The sequence below is a fragment of the Thunnus albacares genome, chromosome 18 (genome assembly GCF_914725855.1).
Source record: "Thunnus albacares chromosome 18, fThuAlb1.1, whole genome shotgun sequence".
Taxonomy (NCBI): Eukaryota; Metazoa; Chordata; class Actinopteri; order Scombriformes; family Scombridae; genus Thunnus; species Thunnus albacares.
Window position 1 is genome coordinate 15,216,213 of NC_058123.1, and position 20,135 is coordinate 15,236,347.

At 42.2% G+C, this 20,135-nt stretch overlaps 2 protein-coding genes across 3 annotated transcripts in view; one reads left to right on the top strand and one right to left on the bottom strand.

The window, feature by feature from the left end:
* The window catches only part of LOC122968383 (E3 ubiquitin-protein ligase UHRF2-like), a 32,778-nt gene extending 27,682 nt beyond the window's left edge, over positions 1–5,096 (bottom strand). Inside the window, exon 1 of one of the 2 annotated variants that reach the window (XM_044333570.1) lies at positions 4,752–5,096. In XM_044333570.1, coding sequence (XP_044189505.1) covers positions 4,752–4,904 — 153 coding nt within the window. In that variant the 5' untranslated portion in view covers positions 4,905–5,096. Of the gene's footprint in view, positions 1–4,378; positions 4,479–4,751 lie in introns of those variants that run through there. The other variant, XM_044333571.1, reaches the window with a different exon arrangement.
* A 3,121-nt stretch (positions 5,097–8,217) lies between these two features.
* On the top strand, positions 8,218–20,106 carry LOC122968913 (uncharacterized protein KIAA2026). Its single transcript, XM_044334442.1, has 10 exons — positions 8,218–8,991; positions 9,518–10,232; positions 11,422–11,622; positions 11,766–13,369; positions 13,556–13,617; positions 13,817–13,906; positions 14,039–14,154; positions 14,379–14,587; positions 14,803–16,851; positions 17,375–20,106. Exons 2-10 carry the CDS (start codon positions 9,529–9,531, stop codon positions 19,372–19,374), a joined length of 7,035 nt encoding a protein of 2,344 aa, XP_044190377.1. The 5' UTR covers positions 8,218–8,991; positions 9,518–9,528; the 3' UTR covers positions 19,375–20,106.
* Positions 20,107–20,135: the final 29 nt, after the last annotated feature.

The window sequence follows — 20,135 nt, forward strand, 5'->3', positions numbered from 1 at the left end:
CTTTCCTACAGCTCAACAATAGGCAACAGCTAACAGTGGAAGACAGTCCAACTATTTAGACATGAAACATGTTGCTGCCTCGGTTTAAAAAAAAAAAACACACAAGTGAGCTACGGCATTATACTTAAAGCACACTGACGCATTACAAGCTGAGCTTTAAGCCACTTAATAAACAAGCCAAACCGTTTTCTTTTAATTAGTAAATGAGAGGCCTACAGTAGAAGTAGAGTGTGGGCGTTGAGCAGAAAGGCCGCATGGACAGTGGAAGGTGTGTGTGGTGAGCCTGCTCGTGAATGTGAGTGGCACGAGACATTCAAAGTGAAAGAGAGACACCGAGGACGAGGAGTGCACAGAGCAAATTGAAAACCTCATAAAAAAAAACAAAACAAAAACAAAAACACTGAGGCTAAGTTGTGCGGCTGCTGGCTTGAGACCCTTCGGACTCAAGGGCAAGCATGACTTTGAACTGGTGAGGCAACGTGCGCAGTGAGCTGGAGGGAAAAACAAGACGCCATTTTGAAAAAGGAATTAGACTGAGTTATTCTGCTACGAGTCTAAATCCTAACAGAGCGCAGGCACCACTGCGTGCATGTAAGGCCACTAGCTAGTGTACGCTGCGTGTCACTGGCTCATTCCATGCATTACTTAACACATGGAAATCCCCTAATCAACCCTCCCCGCTTATTTTCCAGCGAGATGAAGGAAGCACAGGATTTACTACACAGTCTTGGCCTTTGCCACTTCAGCACCGACACTCCATGACAACTCCAGCATAACAGCTAATTAATAGTTAATGAAGCACATTGAATCAAGCACAGTTTATAAAATTCTTGAACTGAAACAATGGAAGTCTTGTTTTGTGCTTTATCTTCGAAATCACTGCCCAGAAGAATCAAATTAGTTTACTAGTAAAAATATCTGCACCCAAGGGCACTGGTGCAGAAGGTGTAACACAGCTACTCAACCCAATATTGCTTGTTTCTTTTCATAACTTTGTGTTCATAAAGCTTTCCTTAGTCTACAAGGTTTGCCAACTTTACTTTGCCATTGTTTTTTTTTTTCTGAGGACAAACACATGCAGTAGCCCACAGAGACGCCTTTCACCTCACTATCGAAGAGCAATCACACTCTGGGCCTTGAAATCTTTCCTTGTCCATTCCAAACAGTTAAAGTATTTTCTTTCTTTCTGTCCAACAACATAAACCTCACACGAACAGAGAATCAGCCCACTGCATACCTCAGAATACGACGTCTGTTAGACTCCATTATCATAATTACACAACATGAAGTAGCTTAGGCCATTTAAAAATGCGGAAAACAATTCGAAAAGGAATTTCTTGGCCTTTGGTACCGTACGACACATATGAAGTAAATAAAAAGGCAAGTGTGACTAAATGCAAACAATGTGAGATCAACACATCATGTAGGCTGCTTGCTTCCCCGAGGGCTTATCTGCCTGGCTGAGTCAAACTGTGTTAATATCAGCTTTGTGATGTTATGCTAAAATGCTAAAGATATCATGACACCAGCATCTTGCCAGTAGTGAGCATCTTCTGCTTTTTACTGATAAAACAACAGCTGCCAGGATGAAGCTTTTCAATAACCTTTCACACGTCATACACACATTGTGACACTGTGGGCCAGCTTCTATACCGTATATTCACACATTTAACAAAAATAGCACATAAATAGTTAAAGATACAGACTCTGTTTACACTGAACTCTTTTATCATATTACATCACTACACCAAAGGGTGCAGGACGTACATTTTCCAAACACTGTTTGCATCTGCTACTTCAACGGTGGCAGTTACAACGTACTGTATGTGTGTTGGTATATGTGGTACCTCATAAAATATGCCTGTGTGTGTGTGTTTGAAAAGCAAACCACAGGCTCTAAGGCTGCACGCTGTATGCGACCATCCGCCATGACACACACAAATACACGTGTCCATCTCAGGGTAGCAGCTGACGGCTTTTACACCATTGTCTTTCCTAACTGCTGGCATTAAACTTGCTTCAATCACTGCGAGGCAAAGAAAAAAATACACTAACATCTGTTCACACACAGTATTACAGTATATAAATCTAACAACATGTCTACACAGTATGGGGAATTGAAATCCCAGCAGGCCAGTGACCAAATATTCAAGACTGGGCTTAGGCTCAAATGGGTCTTAAACAATTATTCTGGTTTCTGCACTTGTTTCCTCCCAAAGATGAAGTTGCATTGTAGCACTGGCTCGAAGATATTTTGTTCTGTTGGTGTTTCGTATTACAAATTCAATAGTCATTTTGTAGAATGTAGAATTGTATTTATGTTGAAACTGTGGTAGATGTCCTGAATCCACCATTAATGATAGATTCAAGCTTAAAAATATTGATTGATAGCACAGCGATGATTACCACGGGATCACCGTGATATCAATATTAACATATTTACCACTGTATTCAAAACTACCATGCTAGAAAGTTACATTTGTATGGCTCACATGAAATCAATGTTTTTTAGTGTTTTGCAAGAACACGTTTTCTGAAATAAAAAGTAGCTGTATTTCTTTGTATAGGCATGATGTATAGAAACTGTAAATCAGTCAATGAGAGGAGTAATTGTGAAAAGTGTTTAAGAACTCTTTGAGCATTTTTACAAGCTGCATTGTTAATGCAGTCAGACAGGATAGTAAAGCAGAATAAACCACAAGAAATACAGAGTTAATGGTAGTAGGGAATTATGTGAGATATCTAAGAAATGTTTACCATCTGTTCCACTTTGGTGGAGCTTAATGTAACCTGACAGAGAGATAAAACATGTTTTTTTGTGCTGTACATTACTATAAAATATGGCTGGGCGATATAGACAAAATCAAATATCACGATATTTCTGACTAAAGACCTCAATATCAATATTGAGGCAATATTGTAAGAATGACTATTGGTGCTTTTACAAAATATTTACACAATGAGATTTTTGATGAATAATCATGAGTAATGTGGATATAATGACTAAGTGGGTAAAGGCAAATAATAGAACAGCTAGAAAAGTCTGATAAGTTCAGAAAATTACATCATTTTACTGTAATGTGGCAGCTATACAAAGTCCTTAATGAGCTACGATCAAGCTACATTACTAACTCCCTTGATAAGCTATTTGCCTTGAAGAACACTGCGATCATCTGCTTCTGGTTTATTGGAGATTCCCAGCAACAGCCGAAGGAAAATCAGGGGATTCCGCCTTTGTCAATTACTTCCCAAAACTATGGAAGACACTACCGATAGATATCAGGGAAGCCAGCTCGCTAAATATTTTTGAAAGAAAGCTAAAAGCTTATCTCTTCACCTTAGCCTTTAACTAGATTTTCCCTCAGTCTGCTTTGCACAACTGCACTTATTTTAAAATGCTTCGCACTACTGCACTTACTTTAAAATGTTGAATTTTACTGATTTTATACATTCTATGTTTTAAATTTATTTTATTATTATTACTATGTATTTTATGTGCCAGTGGGTTTTATCTTCCGTCTTGTGTTACTTTCTGAGCTCTCGCTTATTTAGTCTCAAATTACACCACTGAAGTACGTGTTCTGTTTCACATTTTCACTTTATTGTATCTTATGTTTATTAACATTAACATGTTTTTATGTTCATCTTATGTCTTTCTTGATGTGAAGCACTTGATGCATGTAATTTCTTTTGTTGTAAAGCACTTTGAGCTGCATTTTCTTTGTATGAAAGATGCTATACAAATAAAGTTATTATTTAAAACCAGGTAAAGACAACCTTATCAGCCTTATCACGATATTACGATATCCAATGTCTAAAACGATATCTAGTCTCATATCACCATATCAATATATTGCCCAGCCCTACTATAACACAAATCAAAATCATATATATGCCATGTTCAATAAATCAAGGCCTGATTGGGGCAAGAAAAAAAATGTCCCGGCTTGTATGCAAACCGTGTCTTGGAAACATGAGACTCATCCACATGAATCTGCATGAGTGATGTGTACGGAGCGGAAAGGCCATCAGCTGACAGTCCTGCCCTCACTTTACGCTGTGTGTATACCATAGTGACGCCAGGGTGTAAACACAACTACACTTGCTTTTGGATGCCAGGGCACGTGGAGCCAGGAGTCCCCTCCTCCCCCTCGAATTATCATTAACATCATCATCATAACACGCCACATGCACGAGCCTCCCTGATGGGCTCGAGTACAGTTCAGAGCTACTGGAGCCACATGTTACAAATACAAAACAGAAATGCGTAATTAGACGGATATTTAAGGTTTGTTACATGTATAAACCAGGCTGCCGTTGCTCCGGTTAAAGAGAGAAGACATCGGCGTTTGTTTGCGCTGCACTACTTTGCTCTTACATGTGGAAACAGAGGGCGATGTTCTCCTTTTCTCTCTCGCGGCAATGTAAACAAACACGTCTACGGCGGTGAGACATTTGTTGCATGCAAGTCTCCAAAGCACCGACCCAAACAATGTGACACGGATCCATAATATGAGCACACATTCATGCCATATTGCCGTTTTCACCGGGGGCTGGCACACCGCGTACCCCGGGCTCTTGCGCAAGAACTATTGGCGAATTCCTATCAAAACAGGAAGCTTGCATGGGTCCGAAACGGCTACAACACCAAGAGGACCACTCACTCACTCTCCAAAACCAGCACCAAAACCCTGCCAAAGCAACAGAAAACCGAGCGCTGCATGACGGGCTGACACAGAAATTGCGTTTACCTGCTTCCCTCGGTAGAACAGGCGCTGTTGTTGTGGGCTTACATTGAAGATGTCCTGTATTTTCAACCGTAAAGACTCAATTTTGGTCAATCTAGAAAGATCCTCAACGGTTCGCGTCTCCTTCCCGTCTATAGTACGAATCTGGATCCACATCGTTGCACCGCCCTGTTGCGCCTCAAATAAATAGCAGATAAAGCGGGGGATTTGCCTACTAATATTGTTTTCCAGGGGTCAAAGGAGATATAAAAAAAGAGAAATGTTCAGGGCTCCATTGCGTTTTCCTCTGCAGAGGTAACGTCGGACTGGGTCGCGCAGGAGGTGTTTCACATGAGGTCGCGGCGCCAAGCAAATCTCGCGAAATAACGTTTAAGCGAGCACAGTTTGCAGTTAAAGGCGCAGCTCCCCCCTAAATGCGCTTCAAAAAACACATCAAGCCATGTATACATTTGAAAAATATAACTCAAACTATACTATAAATCAATAGCTGCGTAGTAGCAAGAAGGGGCGTGTTCATTTTACATTTCCATTACATGATTATGCAGATTTATACTACTGAGACGTAGTGAGTTTATTGACACAAGAAGGCCTTTACAGCAGCTACAGTAGTCGAAGTAGGACGGTTGACCTGGTTGGGGCCCTAGGGCAAAAATGACCTGTCGGGCCCCTATTAACCCCTTGTTCCTCCTCCAGCAGTGTATTCCTATGCTAGAATATTGTATAGTAATTTGTGTAAACACAAGAAATACTGCTGATAAGGTTAACACAGTATCACTTGGCTTAAAACTAGACTTTAAAACAGGGCCTCAACATCCGCTAATGAAGCAGAACTCACTATCATGTTCCCAAACAATATTACAATTCACCAAATTACCACAAAACAACCTGGAGCTGTGTGGACCCCTGGGGATATGGGGCCGCGGGGCAATTGCCCACCATGCCGGGTTAGAAATCCAATTTTCATTGTTTTTTTGTTTTTTTTATTAAATAGTAGTATATTATAGGATTAGCCCACTAAAGATCAATACTGGCATTTTAATAGACTCAGATCTTGGTCTCAGCAACATCAATTCATTATCAGCTTTTTATCATTAAAAAAATAGCAAGAATTAGAGGTTTCAAGCCTAGAAAAAGACCTGCACATGCAGAATGCTGCTACCATACTACTAAGAAACAGTAGAGCAGAGCCAATTGCTCCTATTCTTAAATCTTTACACTGGCTTATTAAAAGAATTGATTTTAAAGTGTTGCTGCTTGTTTTCAAATCACTTAGCAGCCGAAGGCCAAAATACACGCTTGATATGTGTTTTATAGGTCCCTCAGATCTTTCCAGGAAGTCAACTAGTCGTATTTTAAGTCAAGTCCAAACACTGTGAGACTGCCTTTAGCTATGCTGCACATAGATATCCATCCATCCCACTTCTTGACTATTCTAAATCATTCTTTAAAAAATCTATTCTAAAAACACTCCTGTACCTGTCATTAATTTCTTCACTGCACTCTTATTTATTTAAAGGGGCAACATATTACTGCACTGGAACTGTTTTTTTTTTGTCTAATATATTTTGTCTATTTGTATCTTACCTCTGTTATTTAATTGTATTCTGTTTTATTTTATTTAGTTTTCTCTTTATTGTGACTTTAAATGTTGTCATGCATTTTGTGCCTAGTATTAAGAACTTAGAATTGCCTCTGGCTTTCCAAGGGTTGGATTAACCTACTAGAGGGCATTGGGGCAAAAATAAGTTGCGGGCCCATATTGACCCCAACTCTCTGTGCAGGTAACAATGTAGGAGCTATCTCAGGGCCCCTACTTTTTCAGTTAAAATGTGTTTTACAAACTTATTTGCAATAACCACAAACTAATTACCAAAACCAAATAACATTGAACCTGGAGCCTTTGGGCCCCCTGAGGGTCTGGGGCCCCGGGCAGCTTGCTGCTTTGCCCAGTGGGTAATCCAGCCTTACTTTAAAATTTCTTTTCATATGGTTTAAATGAATTAAGAAGGAAAAAAAAACTTTTAATGCAGACTTTAGTCTTAATTAATGAAATATGGTGTCTCAATTATGCAATTTGCCACGAGTTGATCCATATTACATTGTTACCACAATGGTATGATGATGAAATATAACACAGGCTTTCAAATAGCGAATCACACAAACACATCAATCAAATTTCAAATAGCAGTTGGAAAACTTTTCTTTCGCATGCAACCTCTAAATTCCCAGAACACATAATAGAAGACTCTTGAAGCCCTATCTAGCTCTCTCCGTTCCCCTGAAAGTAATTGCGCACAGCAGCGAAACTGTGATTTGAGAGAGGAAATCATTGTGTATCAAAAAGAGTGGCCTGTACTGAATTGAAATACCTCTCTTAGCATACAATACCTAAAATCACTGTAAAGCACAGGCCTCTCGTGGCAAAATTGCTTAATTAACAATTGTCCCAGCTGGAGACTTTCTCAATCTGCCACTGGCAAATCTACATTGTCAGTAGAGAATAATATATCTGCTCACTGTCCTAATGCTGCATTTATGTCCTTTGCTAATGTGACTTACAATACTTGGTAGTTTTAATAAAACAATGACTGGTGCTAAATATATTCAAGGATACTGTTATAACACAGCAGTCTGGTGCTAAATATATTCAAGGATACTGTCATAACACAGCAGTCTGTAAACAACTCATCTCTGCACATCCCTGAATCAGCCTACAATAGTTTGGGGCTTTACACAGTCAGTCACAAAGTATTGGATTGTCTTGCCCTGATATTTGTCTTACAGGTAGTTTAATCTCAGTCGGTGCACAAATCCTGCCTCCTACACTGGGGTTGGTGTACGGTAGCATCAGCCATACCCATAACCAGAATAAACATGTAGTGAAGCTTGTTGGGGCTGGTGTTAATAATAATAATGCTTTTAAATTGAACTGCACTTTTCATTTGGAAGTGAATCTCAAAGTGCTCCAGCGTTGACCTCTTACCAGGCACTCCATTTTTGTACACAAGCCTGAAAATAATGAACCCAAAATAAGAAGGTGACTGTTCTTCAACCCTTTTGATAACAGTCATAATCCTGGTCTCATTTAAAAGGTAAATCTTTCAATTTTATAACCAAAAAGTCAGAATGAGTATAAGTGATCCTGAAAATAATGCCACCAATGATTAAGTGCCCCACGGGTGGGACTGTGATCCATAACAGGTTAAAAATATATAATATAAAGGAAATAACAAGGGTTAAAATGAGAAAAAAGCCTTTTTCAATGAAAGGGTTGTACATAGCCCAGGGGTTAAGAACTACCTGAAGGCTAAAAAAAGGGAAGAAAGACTCCTTATACATCATCATGTAGGTAAGGATACTCATCTGTGGTACACTTGTGACTAGCCACATCTAGCGGTTAGAAGTGAGACATGCGTGTTGCTCAAGTTTCCACTGTACACGGAACAGTGTCTGCTGTGTCTTCAGTAACTCACTGGAGGACACTTCAGCGCTGAAGTTATGAATGAGTATTTTAACTGTGCAATGCTGTTGACTTTTTGTTGTGCACAACAGCTTTGTCGACAGGTGTGCAATGATTTAAAACGGAATGACAACTGTCTCGTTCAATCCGATGGTTTGATATACTCACAATAAAGGTTATTAATACGGTGTAAAGTGAGTGTGTGTCAGGATTGGCTCCAAAACCAAAATAACAATTTGGTGCGACACGCGACCTGCTAGCTACGTCAGGCTGCGCACATTTGCATCGGGCTCACGCAGGGTGGAAGTGAAGTGGACGGTTCACTGTTCGTCATGCAAGCCGGAATAGTCCGTTACTAGCTTTCTGTAAACCCTACAGGCTTCAGAAGATATTTGACACATGCCGCAAATGTGTCTCTAACGTGAACTTAGCGGTGTGTAGCTGTCAACTTGTAAACCTAGCTGGTTAGCCGGATGGCTAATGAAAATGAACTGTTATGCATTGTCGGACAATCAGTTAGTGTTACTCCGGCTAATGCTCCTTTTAGCCATCTTGCTGCCACTGACATCACTCTGTGCGCTGACGACATGAGATGTCTGCATAACTTTTTCACTAATGGACATTTAATTGCCATAAAATCTAACTATGGAAAGCGAACGCAGCAATTGCAGGCCCCAGATTGGAGACAATAGCAAGCTAGCCCAGCTAGCAAGCTGTCGTCGTTGCTAAGCTTGCTAAAGGCTGTCTTGCCTGTATGTCTGGAGCCGCACTGAAAACGTCGAGGTATGTTGTTTCACTAACCAAGCTCTGGTCAGTTTGTTTTGGTCTTATTTTGCACGTGGTCAGGAGACGTGATAATGGAGTGCACGGTAGATTCAATCTATGAGCAAGCTGAACAAACTTGGTGTACTTTTTGTTGTTTTAACTACTGTTAGCTAGCTCGCTAAATGCTAACTTCTGGCTAGGTAGCCATTGATCCAGGGAAACGAAAAGTTTGCAAAGATCCGGCAGGTAGATAATGAGAGTTTAGCTGCTGGTGTTTTTGACACAATCACACGAGGTAAACATTCCAGTGTTTAATCATGTGACCACCTGTCATGACAGGGATTAAATGTCAGGAAACCTAACCTTGTGATTTTAGGTATGTTAAGAGTGATTATCTTTCTGCTGTAAGATTATTTGAAACTGTAAATGCTTAGTAAGGACTTTTAATTTGTCTTGGTGTAGTTTTCCCTCACACAAAAACTATGCAGGAGGGTTGTTTGCAACATCATAGTTCACTGTAGGTGACACCTGTTACCCACCTCAGGTGCCTGCACCATGGATCAGGAGGATAAGACAGACCAAATCACAGCAGGTTGTAGCCAACAGATGTTCCACAACCAAGACCCAGCGTCAACGCCCCAGCAGTCCTGCTCCAACATCATGTCTTCAGATTCCAGATGGGTGAGCAGTAGCACCGAAGACATTGACCTCGTCATGACTGAGGATGGGTTCAGCAATGGCTGTGAAGTTGAGACTATGGTAGCATTACACTGTCCTGGTGACAGCGGAGATGCAGCTGCTGAAGGTGACCACCTTTCAATAAGCAATGATGGCATGTCAGAGTTTTCTAACAGTGACCTGTCACTGCCTGAGGTCTGCATCTCCACCAATAGCAATAGCTATGAGGAGAATATGAACTATGAGGTCCAGCAAGCTTATAGGATATTCACTGGCTTTCTTTTGGACAAGTACAAAGGGATCACCAGCCCATTCCTTCAACCCATCGGCCACCAGGAGGCCCAACATGGTATTGGAGGGGTCCGGGGTCGAGGTCAGTCACAGCTCAAGCAGTCGATGTGCTTGCGGAGGATGGAGGAGAGGTTTATCAGCCAGGAGTATGAGACCATAACAGAGTTTGTTGCAGACTTCAGGCTGATGTTGGAGAACTGCTATCGCTACCATGGGGTGGACCACTGGATCTCCAAACAGGCTCAAAAGCTGGAAATCATGCTGGAGCAGAAGCTCACATTGCTATCCAGGTGAAAATTATGTAAATACACAGTTGAACAAATCGCTTAGCTAACAAATGTTCAAAACCAATATACAACTGCAGTCCTAGAGAACCCAAAGGGTGTATTCAGTATTCAGCAAATGTTTGTCTGGCAAAGGAGGCTCACACTCATTTGATAGCACTTTTGATATGCACTTTTTGAAATAGAGTAGTAGAGTAAGAGTACCTATATTGCCAGCCAGTATTTGTACATTGCACAAACGTAAAGGGTATATTATCATTATTATTATTATTGTTATTGTTATTAATATGATTATTATTATTATTACTATCGTCATCATCATTAATGATAGAGCTGAAAAAAAAATACTACTACTGAACTACTGAAAACTTGATATTGGCTAGTTTGCTTAATCCACTATAATAGTAAATTAAATTTGGACTGTTGGTTGGACAAGACAATCAATTTGAAGGTGTGAACTTTGGGAATAGTGAATGAGGTGTATTTCACTTTTTTGTGACATCTTATTGGCCAAATGATTAATCAATTTCTCAAAAATTAATTAGCAGATTCATTAATCAAAACAATTATTAGTTGCAATCCTAATTAATAAGAGAATTTGAAGCTGTTGCACACCAAATGATGATCTCACAATCATCATATTGATTGTAATTAATGATAAAAAATTACTGTTACATGTTTTAAAACAACCAGAAATACATTTTTATGCATGTTGAACAATTGTTTGGTTGTTGGATTTAGAGCTAAAATGACTAGTCGATTAATCTATTAGTTGATCGGCTGAAAATTAATCAGCATCTATTGTCATCATTGATTATTCACTCGAGTATTTTTTCAAGCAAAAATGCCAAATATTTGCTTGTTCCAGCTTCTCCAGTGTGAGGATTTTCTGTTTTTCCTCTGTTTTATCTCATTGTTAAATGACTGTCTTTGGGTTTTGACATGTTTTACAAAACAAGACATTTTAGACATTTTGTAGACAAAACAATTAATGGATTGATTGAGAAAATAATCAGGAGATTAATTAATAATGAATATAATCGTTAGTTGTAACCCTACTTGGATTGTATCAGTAGCATAGATATACTGTTTATTTTGCACAATGTTGACAGCTTCATTAAAGACATTGAAACATCTGTTTTTCACTTTCATCACAATGAAATATCTCTTTCTTTCTTTCAATCTGTCAAACTAGGACACTTAGAGAGAAGACGACCTTGGCAGTGACTTCTAAAGGGCGTTTTGGTGTAGAGGAGGAACGAGGGTCAGGGGGCACCTCCACAAGGAGGAGACTGGCACCTCGTAGCTTGGCTACCATCACTGTTGGTGGACATGAGTCTATCATGGTCCAGACCCTACGGCTGGAGGAGCAACAGAGGGTCAAGGAGGAGAAGAGGTAAGTGAATCTTTTAAAGAAAAGATTAAAAGTTGCTGTTGTAATATTTTGCCAAATAAAAAGAAATACAACTCACAAGAAATTTATTAATTTGTTAGAACTGGGTTTGAAAGTAAACCAGTCTGTGTTTTCTGACCTTTTAGGCAACGTGAGCTTGAGAAAAAAGAAGCAGAAGAAATGTCAGCCAAGGAGGTGGAAGAGTGGGAGCAGAGCTTGTTATCACAGGCTTCGCCCCACACTGTGGACACCCTTTGGGAACTCCCTGCTATAGGGCATTTCCTCTGCCTGGCTCAGACTGCCCTTAACCTTCCTGAGATTGTATTTTTTGAGCTGGAGCGCTGTTTGCTGATGCCCCGCTGCAGCCTCCTCCTCTCCAAAATCATGTCTTCCCTACTGTCCCCATCACAGAGGAGGGCCACTCTGCACCGCCGGCCTGCCCTGCCTTACCGTCGCTGGGAGTCAGAGCTCAGGCAGCGGGTCATGGGATGGTATCGAGCTGTTGGTGGCGCTCGTGATCAGCCAGGTCGGGCTGAGCAGCTGGGACTCTGCCACCAGTTTTTCAGCTCCCTGGGGGAGGTGAGTCCTTTGGAGGAGAAACCCTTTCACTTGCTGCCCTTCTACCAGAGAGTGTGGCTTCTGAAGGGGCTTTGCGATCACGTGTATGAGACACAGAAGGATGTGCAGGATGCTGTACTGGCCCAGCCCATCCATGAATGTAGGGAGTCTATTTTGGGTTATGACAGCAAGGACAATGCCTATATACACTTCCCACATTTCTGTGGGGCAGACCTGAGGATCTACTGCCAGAGCCCCAGCACACCCCCAACTTTTCCTTTCCCTTCTATATGGGTGAAAAGGGTTGAAATAGAGCCAGGGACAGAGGGTGAAGAGTCGGATGGAATGAAGGAAGAGGGGGATAAAAGTGACAGCGGATGTTGCGGAGGCTCCATGGACACAGGAGAGCCTGATGATTTTGGTAAGGGGAAAGCAGAGACATTTGGATTTTTAAAAAGGGAAAATGGGAACAGAGAGGAAGATGGAGAAAGGTATAAATCGTGGTCACTGAAGAAGGAAGAGGGGTCTGAATCAGGGTCCTCTGATGGAGACTCCTGTGAAGACTCTAAATTGGACTTTAAAATACACAATAACTCCTTGTCCCTTTCACAAACAAGTCCTGTTGGAGAAAGTAGTGTGAAATTGAAGGAAGAGACTATAGAGCATCAGTCTAAAAGACCTACAGTAAAGCAAGAGCAGGGTTTCTCATTGGGCTCAGTGCGCACCATTAAAGCAGCGACACAAGATCCCTGTCTGAGTGTAGGGGAGCACAGCTACACAGGAAGGTCCCCTGCTCGCTCTGTGAATCTGGCCTCCCCTACCAAACCGATGGGGAGTCCCAATCAGGGACACCAAAGGTCTTTCTGTTTGGAATGTTGTAGAAACAAAACTAGTAATGTTAAATCTGAGCAGCATGGCTGCTGCTGTGGCACATCAGGGCTAGCAACACAGCTGTCTTCTGAGAGCACTCAAAACTCAAGTGAAGAGAGGGTGACTGACAGAATCTGGACGAAAAAAAAAAAGCGGAAGAAAAAGCGAGGGAGGGAACAGCTGCCAGGGGTGAAAGGAGAGCACAAGCAGCTGCAGCACGTGGACAGGATGAGCCTGTGCCCAGCTGAGGCTGCCAAGTCTGCAGTGCGGAGAGTCACCACAACGATCAAGAGAAAAGACAAGAAGAAAAAACATAAAACAGGTGAGAAAAAGCTGAGTGATGATGTATGTGCCAGTGGTTTCTTTTGGAACTGCATCAGTCATGTGGTAAATGTGCATTCATAGCCACAATGCTGTATGAGATACTTTCTGAAGTTGTAATGTTTTTCAGTTTATTTTCTCCATAACAATTTGTTGATTCAATTGGTATAACTTATATTGTTGACAGGAAAAAAGCTTGAATCTTCAAAGAAAATTAAAGATGAACCCCCAGTTGAGCCATCATTTAAGGTAGTCACATTCATGGTACACCATTATGTGTTTAGTTGTGTATTTAGTTGTTACTGTTAATTAATCTGGTAATAAGTTTTGCTATCTTTTAACTATTTTATTGTCTTGATTTAAGCCTTAACATTCTTCTGCCCTTCATTTTTCTTGTCTGTCTCATTATTCTGATTTTCTTACTTGATATATTGTTTCTCCTCTGTAGTTGGTATGCACCAGTCTTGAAGAGTTGCGGGAGCTGATCAGTAAAACAGAAGATGAACTTGATGACCTGGAGAGCACCAAAAAGAGGCTGGTAGGTGACAATCACAATTCATGTGTTCCAGAGCCCTCTGCTTTGGTGGAGAATATAATGTGCTCATGCATTTTCACACATTTGAATGTTGGTGATTTGACTAAGGTTTCCTGTGCATGTTTGAACTGACAGGGTCGGTGGTATTATAGGAGAGAAGCAGTGAAAGACCTCCACAGCACTCTAATCAGACTACTGAATGAGCTTTCACCGTGGGAACCCAAACTTGTTAAGGCCTACCAAAGGAACAGGTACTCATTTGACATTTAAAGGATGATTGGATCCAACCTTCATAATTATTATATTTTTATCAAAATTTTGTGCTGATTATATTACATAGCCTTAGCAGCTGGGGCTCAGCTGACCAGCATAAAGCAGAATGACCCCAACTTTGTTTTAACAGCTCTCGTATCATTATTGCTGCACTAGAAATGAAATCCCTGCTTCTTTATTTCTACTTTTGCTTCCATATCAGGCTTCGTTTGAAGAAGGAATTTCATGATTTCAAGAAGCATCCAGAGTACAATAACTTTGTGCGTGAGGAGTGTATGTCATCGTCATCATCATCAGATGATGATGAAGAGAGAGGTTCAGGGAAGGAGGCGTGTTCACTGTTGGATCATTACAGAAGATCTGAGGAAGAAGACCTGGAACATGTAGTTCCCAGAGGTCTATGGAGCGGAGGTAATTAACCTAGAATCTAAAGTGTAATATTATGATAAAGCTTGAAATTGTGTTTTCCCGCTTCTAAAGTCTGCAATGCAGTTAAATGCCACAGTTCTGAGCTTATTTGACTGTTTTAAAGGAATTTTAAATGAATGTCACTACTTATCTGTTGGCCTGCATAGATGACTAATTGACCAGTGCATCTCTAATAGACATCTCTAATTTGTTCTCAGCAAGTACCAGGGAGTTTGTGGCTGAATCTGCTGGAGAGAGAACAGTGACCTGTGTAACTCCCAACCATCTAAGACACCCTCTGGCCAGCACAGAGAAAGGCATCAGTCTACTGCCAAGAGTTCGGACTGGCAGCAGTAGCATTACTTCTACTCCTGACTCTGGACCACAGTCTAGATCGGAAATGATCCCATCAAATCAATCCAGGGATTCAAACTCAGCATGGGCAGCAAGGGTGTCAACGGAGACTTCATTGTCACACAGACCCCCCATTCTCCACCCCACCACTGGACTACCTAAGGGCTACACGCCCATTCCCACCCTACTGGCTAAGAGTGTGGGAAACAAAGTGACCTTAATGAAACGGCCTGTTGATTTTCCAGGAGTCAACAACATAGATAGACAGAGCAAAGGGTCTTTAGTCTCCCTGTCTACCACAAAACTTTCAAAAGCACAAAGTTCTCCATCTAGCTCCCAGCAGAACTCACAACAACTGCAGGCACAAGGACTACAACAGACACAAGTACTTAGACAGCCAGGAATGGCCACAGTGACGACAGCTCTTCCTAAATCACCACAGGCCAAACCAACCCAGACTGTACCAAAAAGTCCTGTCCAAGTGGTGTACAAGGTTCCTGAGGGGCTGGGTCACCTTGTAAGGAAAGACAGCAGCAGCCCAGTCAAGATCTCTGTTCATCCTGTCCTGGACCAGAACACTGGGGAGAAGATCATGCAGCAAGTGGTGATTCTGCCTTCTAAACTTCTCATTCACAAAAATGAAGAAAAGGTCACTTCTTTACATCAACAACAGACTAAGGGCATTCAGGTCCCCGTTTCTAAAGTGGCCAGCCCCTTATGTATGTCCACCAATGTGCCTGGATTTACCATTCCTGAAAACAGAATCCCTGTTCAGCAAGTGGCCCCCCTAAAAGATGCCAGGACAGTGAGGACCCCTTCTCCTTCTGTTTCCCCTAGGCTGCAGCATGGGGCTCTAAACACAGCAGGGTTCAAGGGAATGCAAGTCTGTAGTCCCGAAGCAAGCACACCACAAGGTGGTATGCCAAACTCCTCATCTATCACAACTCCTGCCAGTGCAGTTTCTACTGAGCCTGTTAAGTCTACAGACCCTAAACAGGAGCTTAAGACTGTGTGTATTCGTGACTCACAGTCCATCCTGGTAACGACTAGAGGAGGCAACACAGGCATCGTCAAAGTCCAGACATCCTCAGACCAGAATGCCCTTGGATGTTTGCCCAGCAGTCCAGTTATCACCATCTCACCTCAGTTTAAAGCCTTCCTCGTATCCAAGACGTCATCAGCTTCTCCTTCTGCTCCTTCTCAGACTTCCCCTTGTACCATCCCAGCAGTGACAAGTACCTCAGTAGCCCAACCTCAGAAGCAGGTTCCTTCAGTATTAAAGTCCCCTTCCACTGTCACCACTCCCATGGTCACTACCCTCACTGGTGGCATTCCTGTTGCAGGCCCAGGAAGCCAGACTGCAGGAACTACTGTTGCCTTAAGTCAAGGCTCCAACACTTCATCTGCTTCTAAGTTTGTAACAAAGATTGGCCAGCTTGCACAGACAGCAACAGCTGGTTCTCATTTTCAAGCTTCATTAGTAAAAAACACTGTTGTTGTCCCATCACTGAGTAGTTCTAGTGTTCCCCAAGTTCTCACACAATCTGAGTTCATCTGCAAGCCTGGTATGAAACGAGCCAGCACGGATGAGAGATCCCAAGTTACTAAATTTATTCTGGTCACTCCCTCTTCTTCCTCTGCCTCAAATGTAGCTGTATCAAAAGACACACCCTCTTCCACAAAACCACTTCCAAGTTCAAGAGTCATGTTCATCAGCCAGCCCACAACAACGTCATCCTCCACCTTTGTGGGAAGCGTTCCAAAGCAAGGGATAGGGACAGCAGCTGGTGGACAGCTACTGACCACTTCATTATCAAGTCAAACTCAGAACATGGGATTAAGCCTAGGACAAACTGTTGGCAGTGTCAACTCAGAAGCGATGTCCAAAGTCAAGAACATCACCTTGCCCACAGGTTGGTTTTATTTGGTGTGATGTTTTACTTGAATTCTCATATGTGACCGGTTTCTCGTGTTTGATTCAGTCTGTAAATTTTGCAACAGTTGGCCACAGCTATTCATTGTACATGTGGACTTAATACTGAAGTTGAAGAAATGTGGAGCTTTGTTTTTTTGATGCTACAGTACCCAATGTTTGACATTAAAGTAAATTTATAAATATATTAGTAGCATTAACACATCAAGCTATATATAAGTCAGGGTCTGTGTCAACCTTTTTTTGGTGTGCAGCATCTGTAGGGTTTAAAGTTTGTGCAGGCCGTTCTGCTTGTCAACATAAAACAAGTGATGCAAAGACTTGACCATTGGAGGACCATAGAACCCATACCAAATTTAAATATTGTATTAAAAATACCCCAAATACACCCCCATTATCAATGTTGATCAGTTGAATAAAACTGATATTATGCAGCCTGCTCAAAAAAAACATTGCACAAATAAATATCTCAATCTTGTCTCTTATCTCTTCTCAATCTCCAGGGCTTCAAATCCAGTTGTCAGGCAAGACAACAACCATCGGACAGACCATCGGTGCACTGTCACGTTCCCCTTCCAAAAGCACACCAGTGTCTGTCTCAGATACAAGCTGTTCACCAGCCACCACCACACAACTGTTCCCGGTCACAAGTTCAAATACCATAACAAGCTGTCCTGCTCAGCTTACTTCTCACACTTCTCTAACCAGCAACTCTCAGCTCCAGGGTATCCCTCCCTTCCCCATGATCTCCCAACCAGGCTCTTCCACATCTACTGCTGCTACATCTGCAGGAAACATGATCAAGAAGGATCTTGGTCTGCCCACAAATATACTGTCCAGCAACTCTCCTGCTCAGGTAACCACTACCACGCAGAGTAGCCCAGCCCAAACCTCCACAACCAACCTTGTCCGTCAGCCCCCAAATATCCAAAGTGGCATTGGTGAGGAAACCACCTCCATCTTATCTTCCCCTCACCTTGCTCTCAATAAAACCCAAACACAAATCTCCTTGACAACAACCACCAGTACCCCATTCACCACCTCTTCTACTGGCACAATTCAGCAGAGGATAGTCATCAACACTTCTACGCCCCTTGCTGCTGGCACACAGATCCTCCTTAACAATGCACGGTTTGTAGTCCCTCCCCAGGGTTTGGGTCCAGGCAGCCATGTCCTTATTATCTCTAGCCCTGCACCACAACAAGTGCCTAGTGCCAGTGCTACTAGCATTGGAGCAGCAGTACCTCCCCAAGGGGCAAGCCCTGTCACTGTAGCCCCTCGAGCACCTGTTTTACCCCTATCGCCAGCCAAGCTGCCTAGTGTGCCAGCCTTAAGTTCTCCTTTTGTAGCATGCACACCTGCTGTTGGTCCATCATTGCTAGCAACCAATCCCAATGTCATGCCAGTCCAACTAACAGGAACACCTGGCTTGGGCTCAGCGTTGTTACCCAGTAAAACAAGTGTAGTGTCTGCTCTGCCAAGGTTGCCAGTTTCGCAGGCTAGTAACTTTGCATCACCACCTGTAGGCACACCCACTCTGGTCTCATCATCACCTAGGTTAGGTAGTGTTCCAGCCCTAGTTTCCCCAGTGGTAACCAGTGCCTCTGTTCTTGGCTCAGCGCTGGCTACAATCAGGTTAGCTGCTGGTACACCCAGGCAAGCTGAATGTTCATCCACCATTTCACCTGCAGTAGCACCCCCTTTACCCAGATTGTCAGCACCTCTATCATCCTTGCCTGTTTTACCCAGCCCATCAGCTGTTGCCCTGCCGAATCCTGTCATACCAATTCCAGCACCCGTTTCCTCAGCCCCAGCCCCTGTGATAGCAAGCACACCATATTTGCATTCTCTTCCTGCTCAGCAGGAGGTTTCAGTGACAACCCTGGGTCCAGGCATACAGCCCCAGCAGACAGCAGTAAAAATTGCAGCACCCTCCACTGCTCCATCACAGTTTTTGGCGAATATGGGCCTTGGCAACGCATCAGTCAAAAAACAGGCAGTCATGCAACCAGTGTTTGCTGGCACACGGACACAAGTATTGCCAACTGTGGCTGTCCCTCCAATTGTAAGCACAGCGTCGAGGATGCAGACGCTGCCCATTGCTACAGTTCCACCAATCGGAAGCACTGTCAACAGCTTTGAAACAGCACCTGTGATGACCACACCTCCATCCAGCAACACTGTAATAATAACTCCAGCTCAACCAATCACATCACTGAAGACAAACAACACCATCCACCAACCTGTCGTTCCGACCAATCAAGCACTGGGAAAGCACTCTCTGCAGACCTCAGCTTTAGGTATGCATACCAATGTAGCATCCAAGCTACTCATTAGTCCTGATGGTGCTGTTTTGAGTACAGTTCAGTGCCAGGTCAATCCAGCAGAGTTGACCACCTGCCCCAAACCGCTGGCTGCACTGGTGGTTTCACCCAACAGTTCCACTGGAGCACTACACGCACATGATTCCTCTTTACAGCCTTCACAGGCAGACACAAAGTGAACCAATTAACCAAGACCATGAGACAGCTATGTGAGGACTGAGACACCACTGCTCAGCTGGTTAGTTTTGGCAGGGCTCATATCCATCACTTGTAGTAATCTTGGTGTTGCTGCTTTCCAGCTGCAGTTTGACTCATAACCTAAATTTAAGATACAGTAGGTCATACCCTCTGGTTAGATGATCTTATAAGTAAACTGTATGCTCAAACAGACTGGAAATGTATACTGTGATGATGGTTTTCTAAATTGAAAACTATTGAGGTTGCCCTCAGATGAATGTTGTAGACTCTCAACTTTCCTTTTTTACTTCATGGCCAGTATTGACAACTGTTATAAAAATCAGAAGAATGAGAGGGTAGGAAAAAAATGGATTTCAACTCAAGTTTTTGTAATACTTTTCAATGCTACTAGATACTACTTCAGATGGTAATTATTGGGATACTATTCATTGGTACACCTTGCTTTACTTAACTGTCTGTTTGAACAATACAGCTGTATGACATTGTCCTTTTTTTCAACTAGTAACAGTTTGAAAACTACATCTTACTTTTTAGAAATATAAAAAAACTAATAGATGAATTTGTACTACATGTTTGAGCCCATATAAAATGTTTTGAAGTCATTTATTTATTTTTACCATATAGATTTTTCAAAAATATTTACTAGGTACATTTTCATTGAACAAATGTGGACGTTACTGCATGGAAATAAACAATGCAACTGTCCCCAACAATGTGTTTGAGCTGCTTCCTTGTACACAGG

Bases quoted from the DNA above. Each gene is read 5' to 3' on its own strand.
- LOC122968913 (XM_044334442.1), top strand. From the start codon at position 9,529: ATGGATCAGGAGGATAAGACAGACCAAATCACAGCAGGTTGTAGCCAA. The intron at 10,233-11,421 runs GTGAAAATTATG...CTGTCAAACTAG, and splicing joins AAGCTCACATTGCTATCCAG to GACACTTAGAGAGAAGACGA. The intron at 14,588-14,802 runs GTAATTAACCTA...ATTTGTTCTCAG, and splicing joins CAGAGGTCTATGGAGCGGAG to CAAGTACCAGGGAGTTTGTG.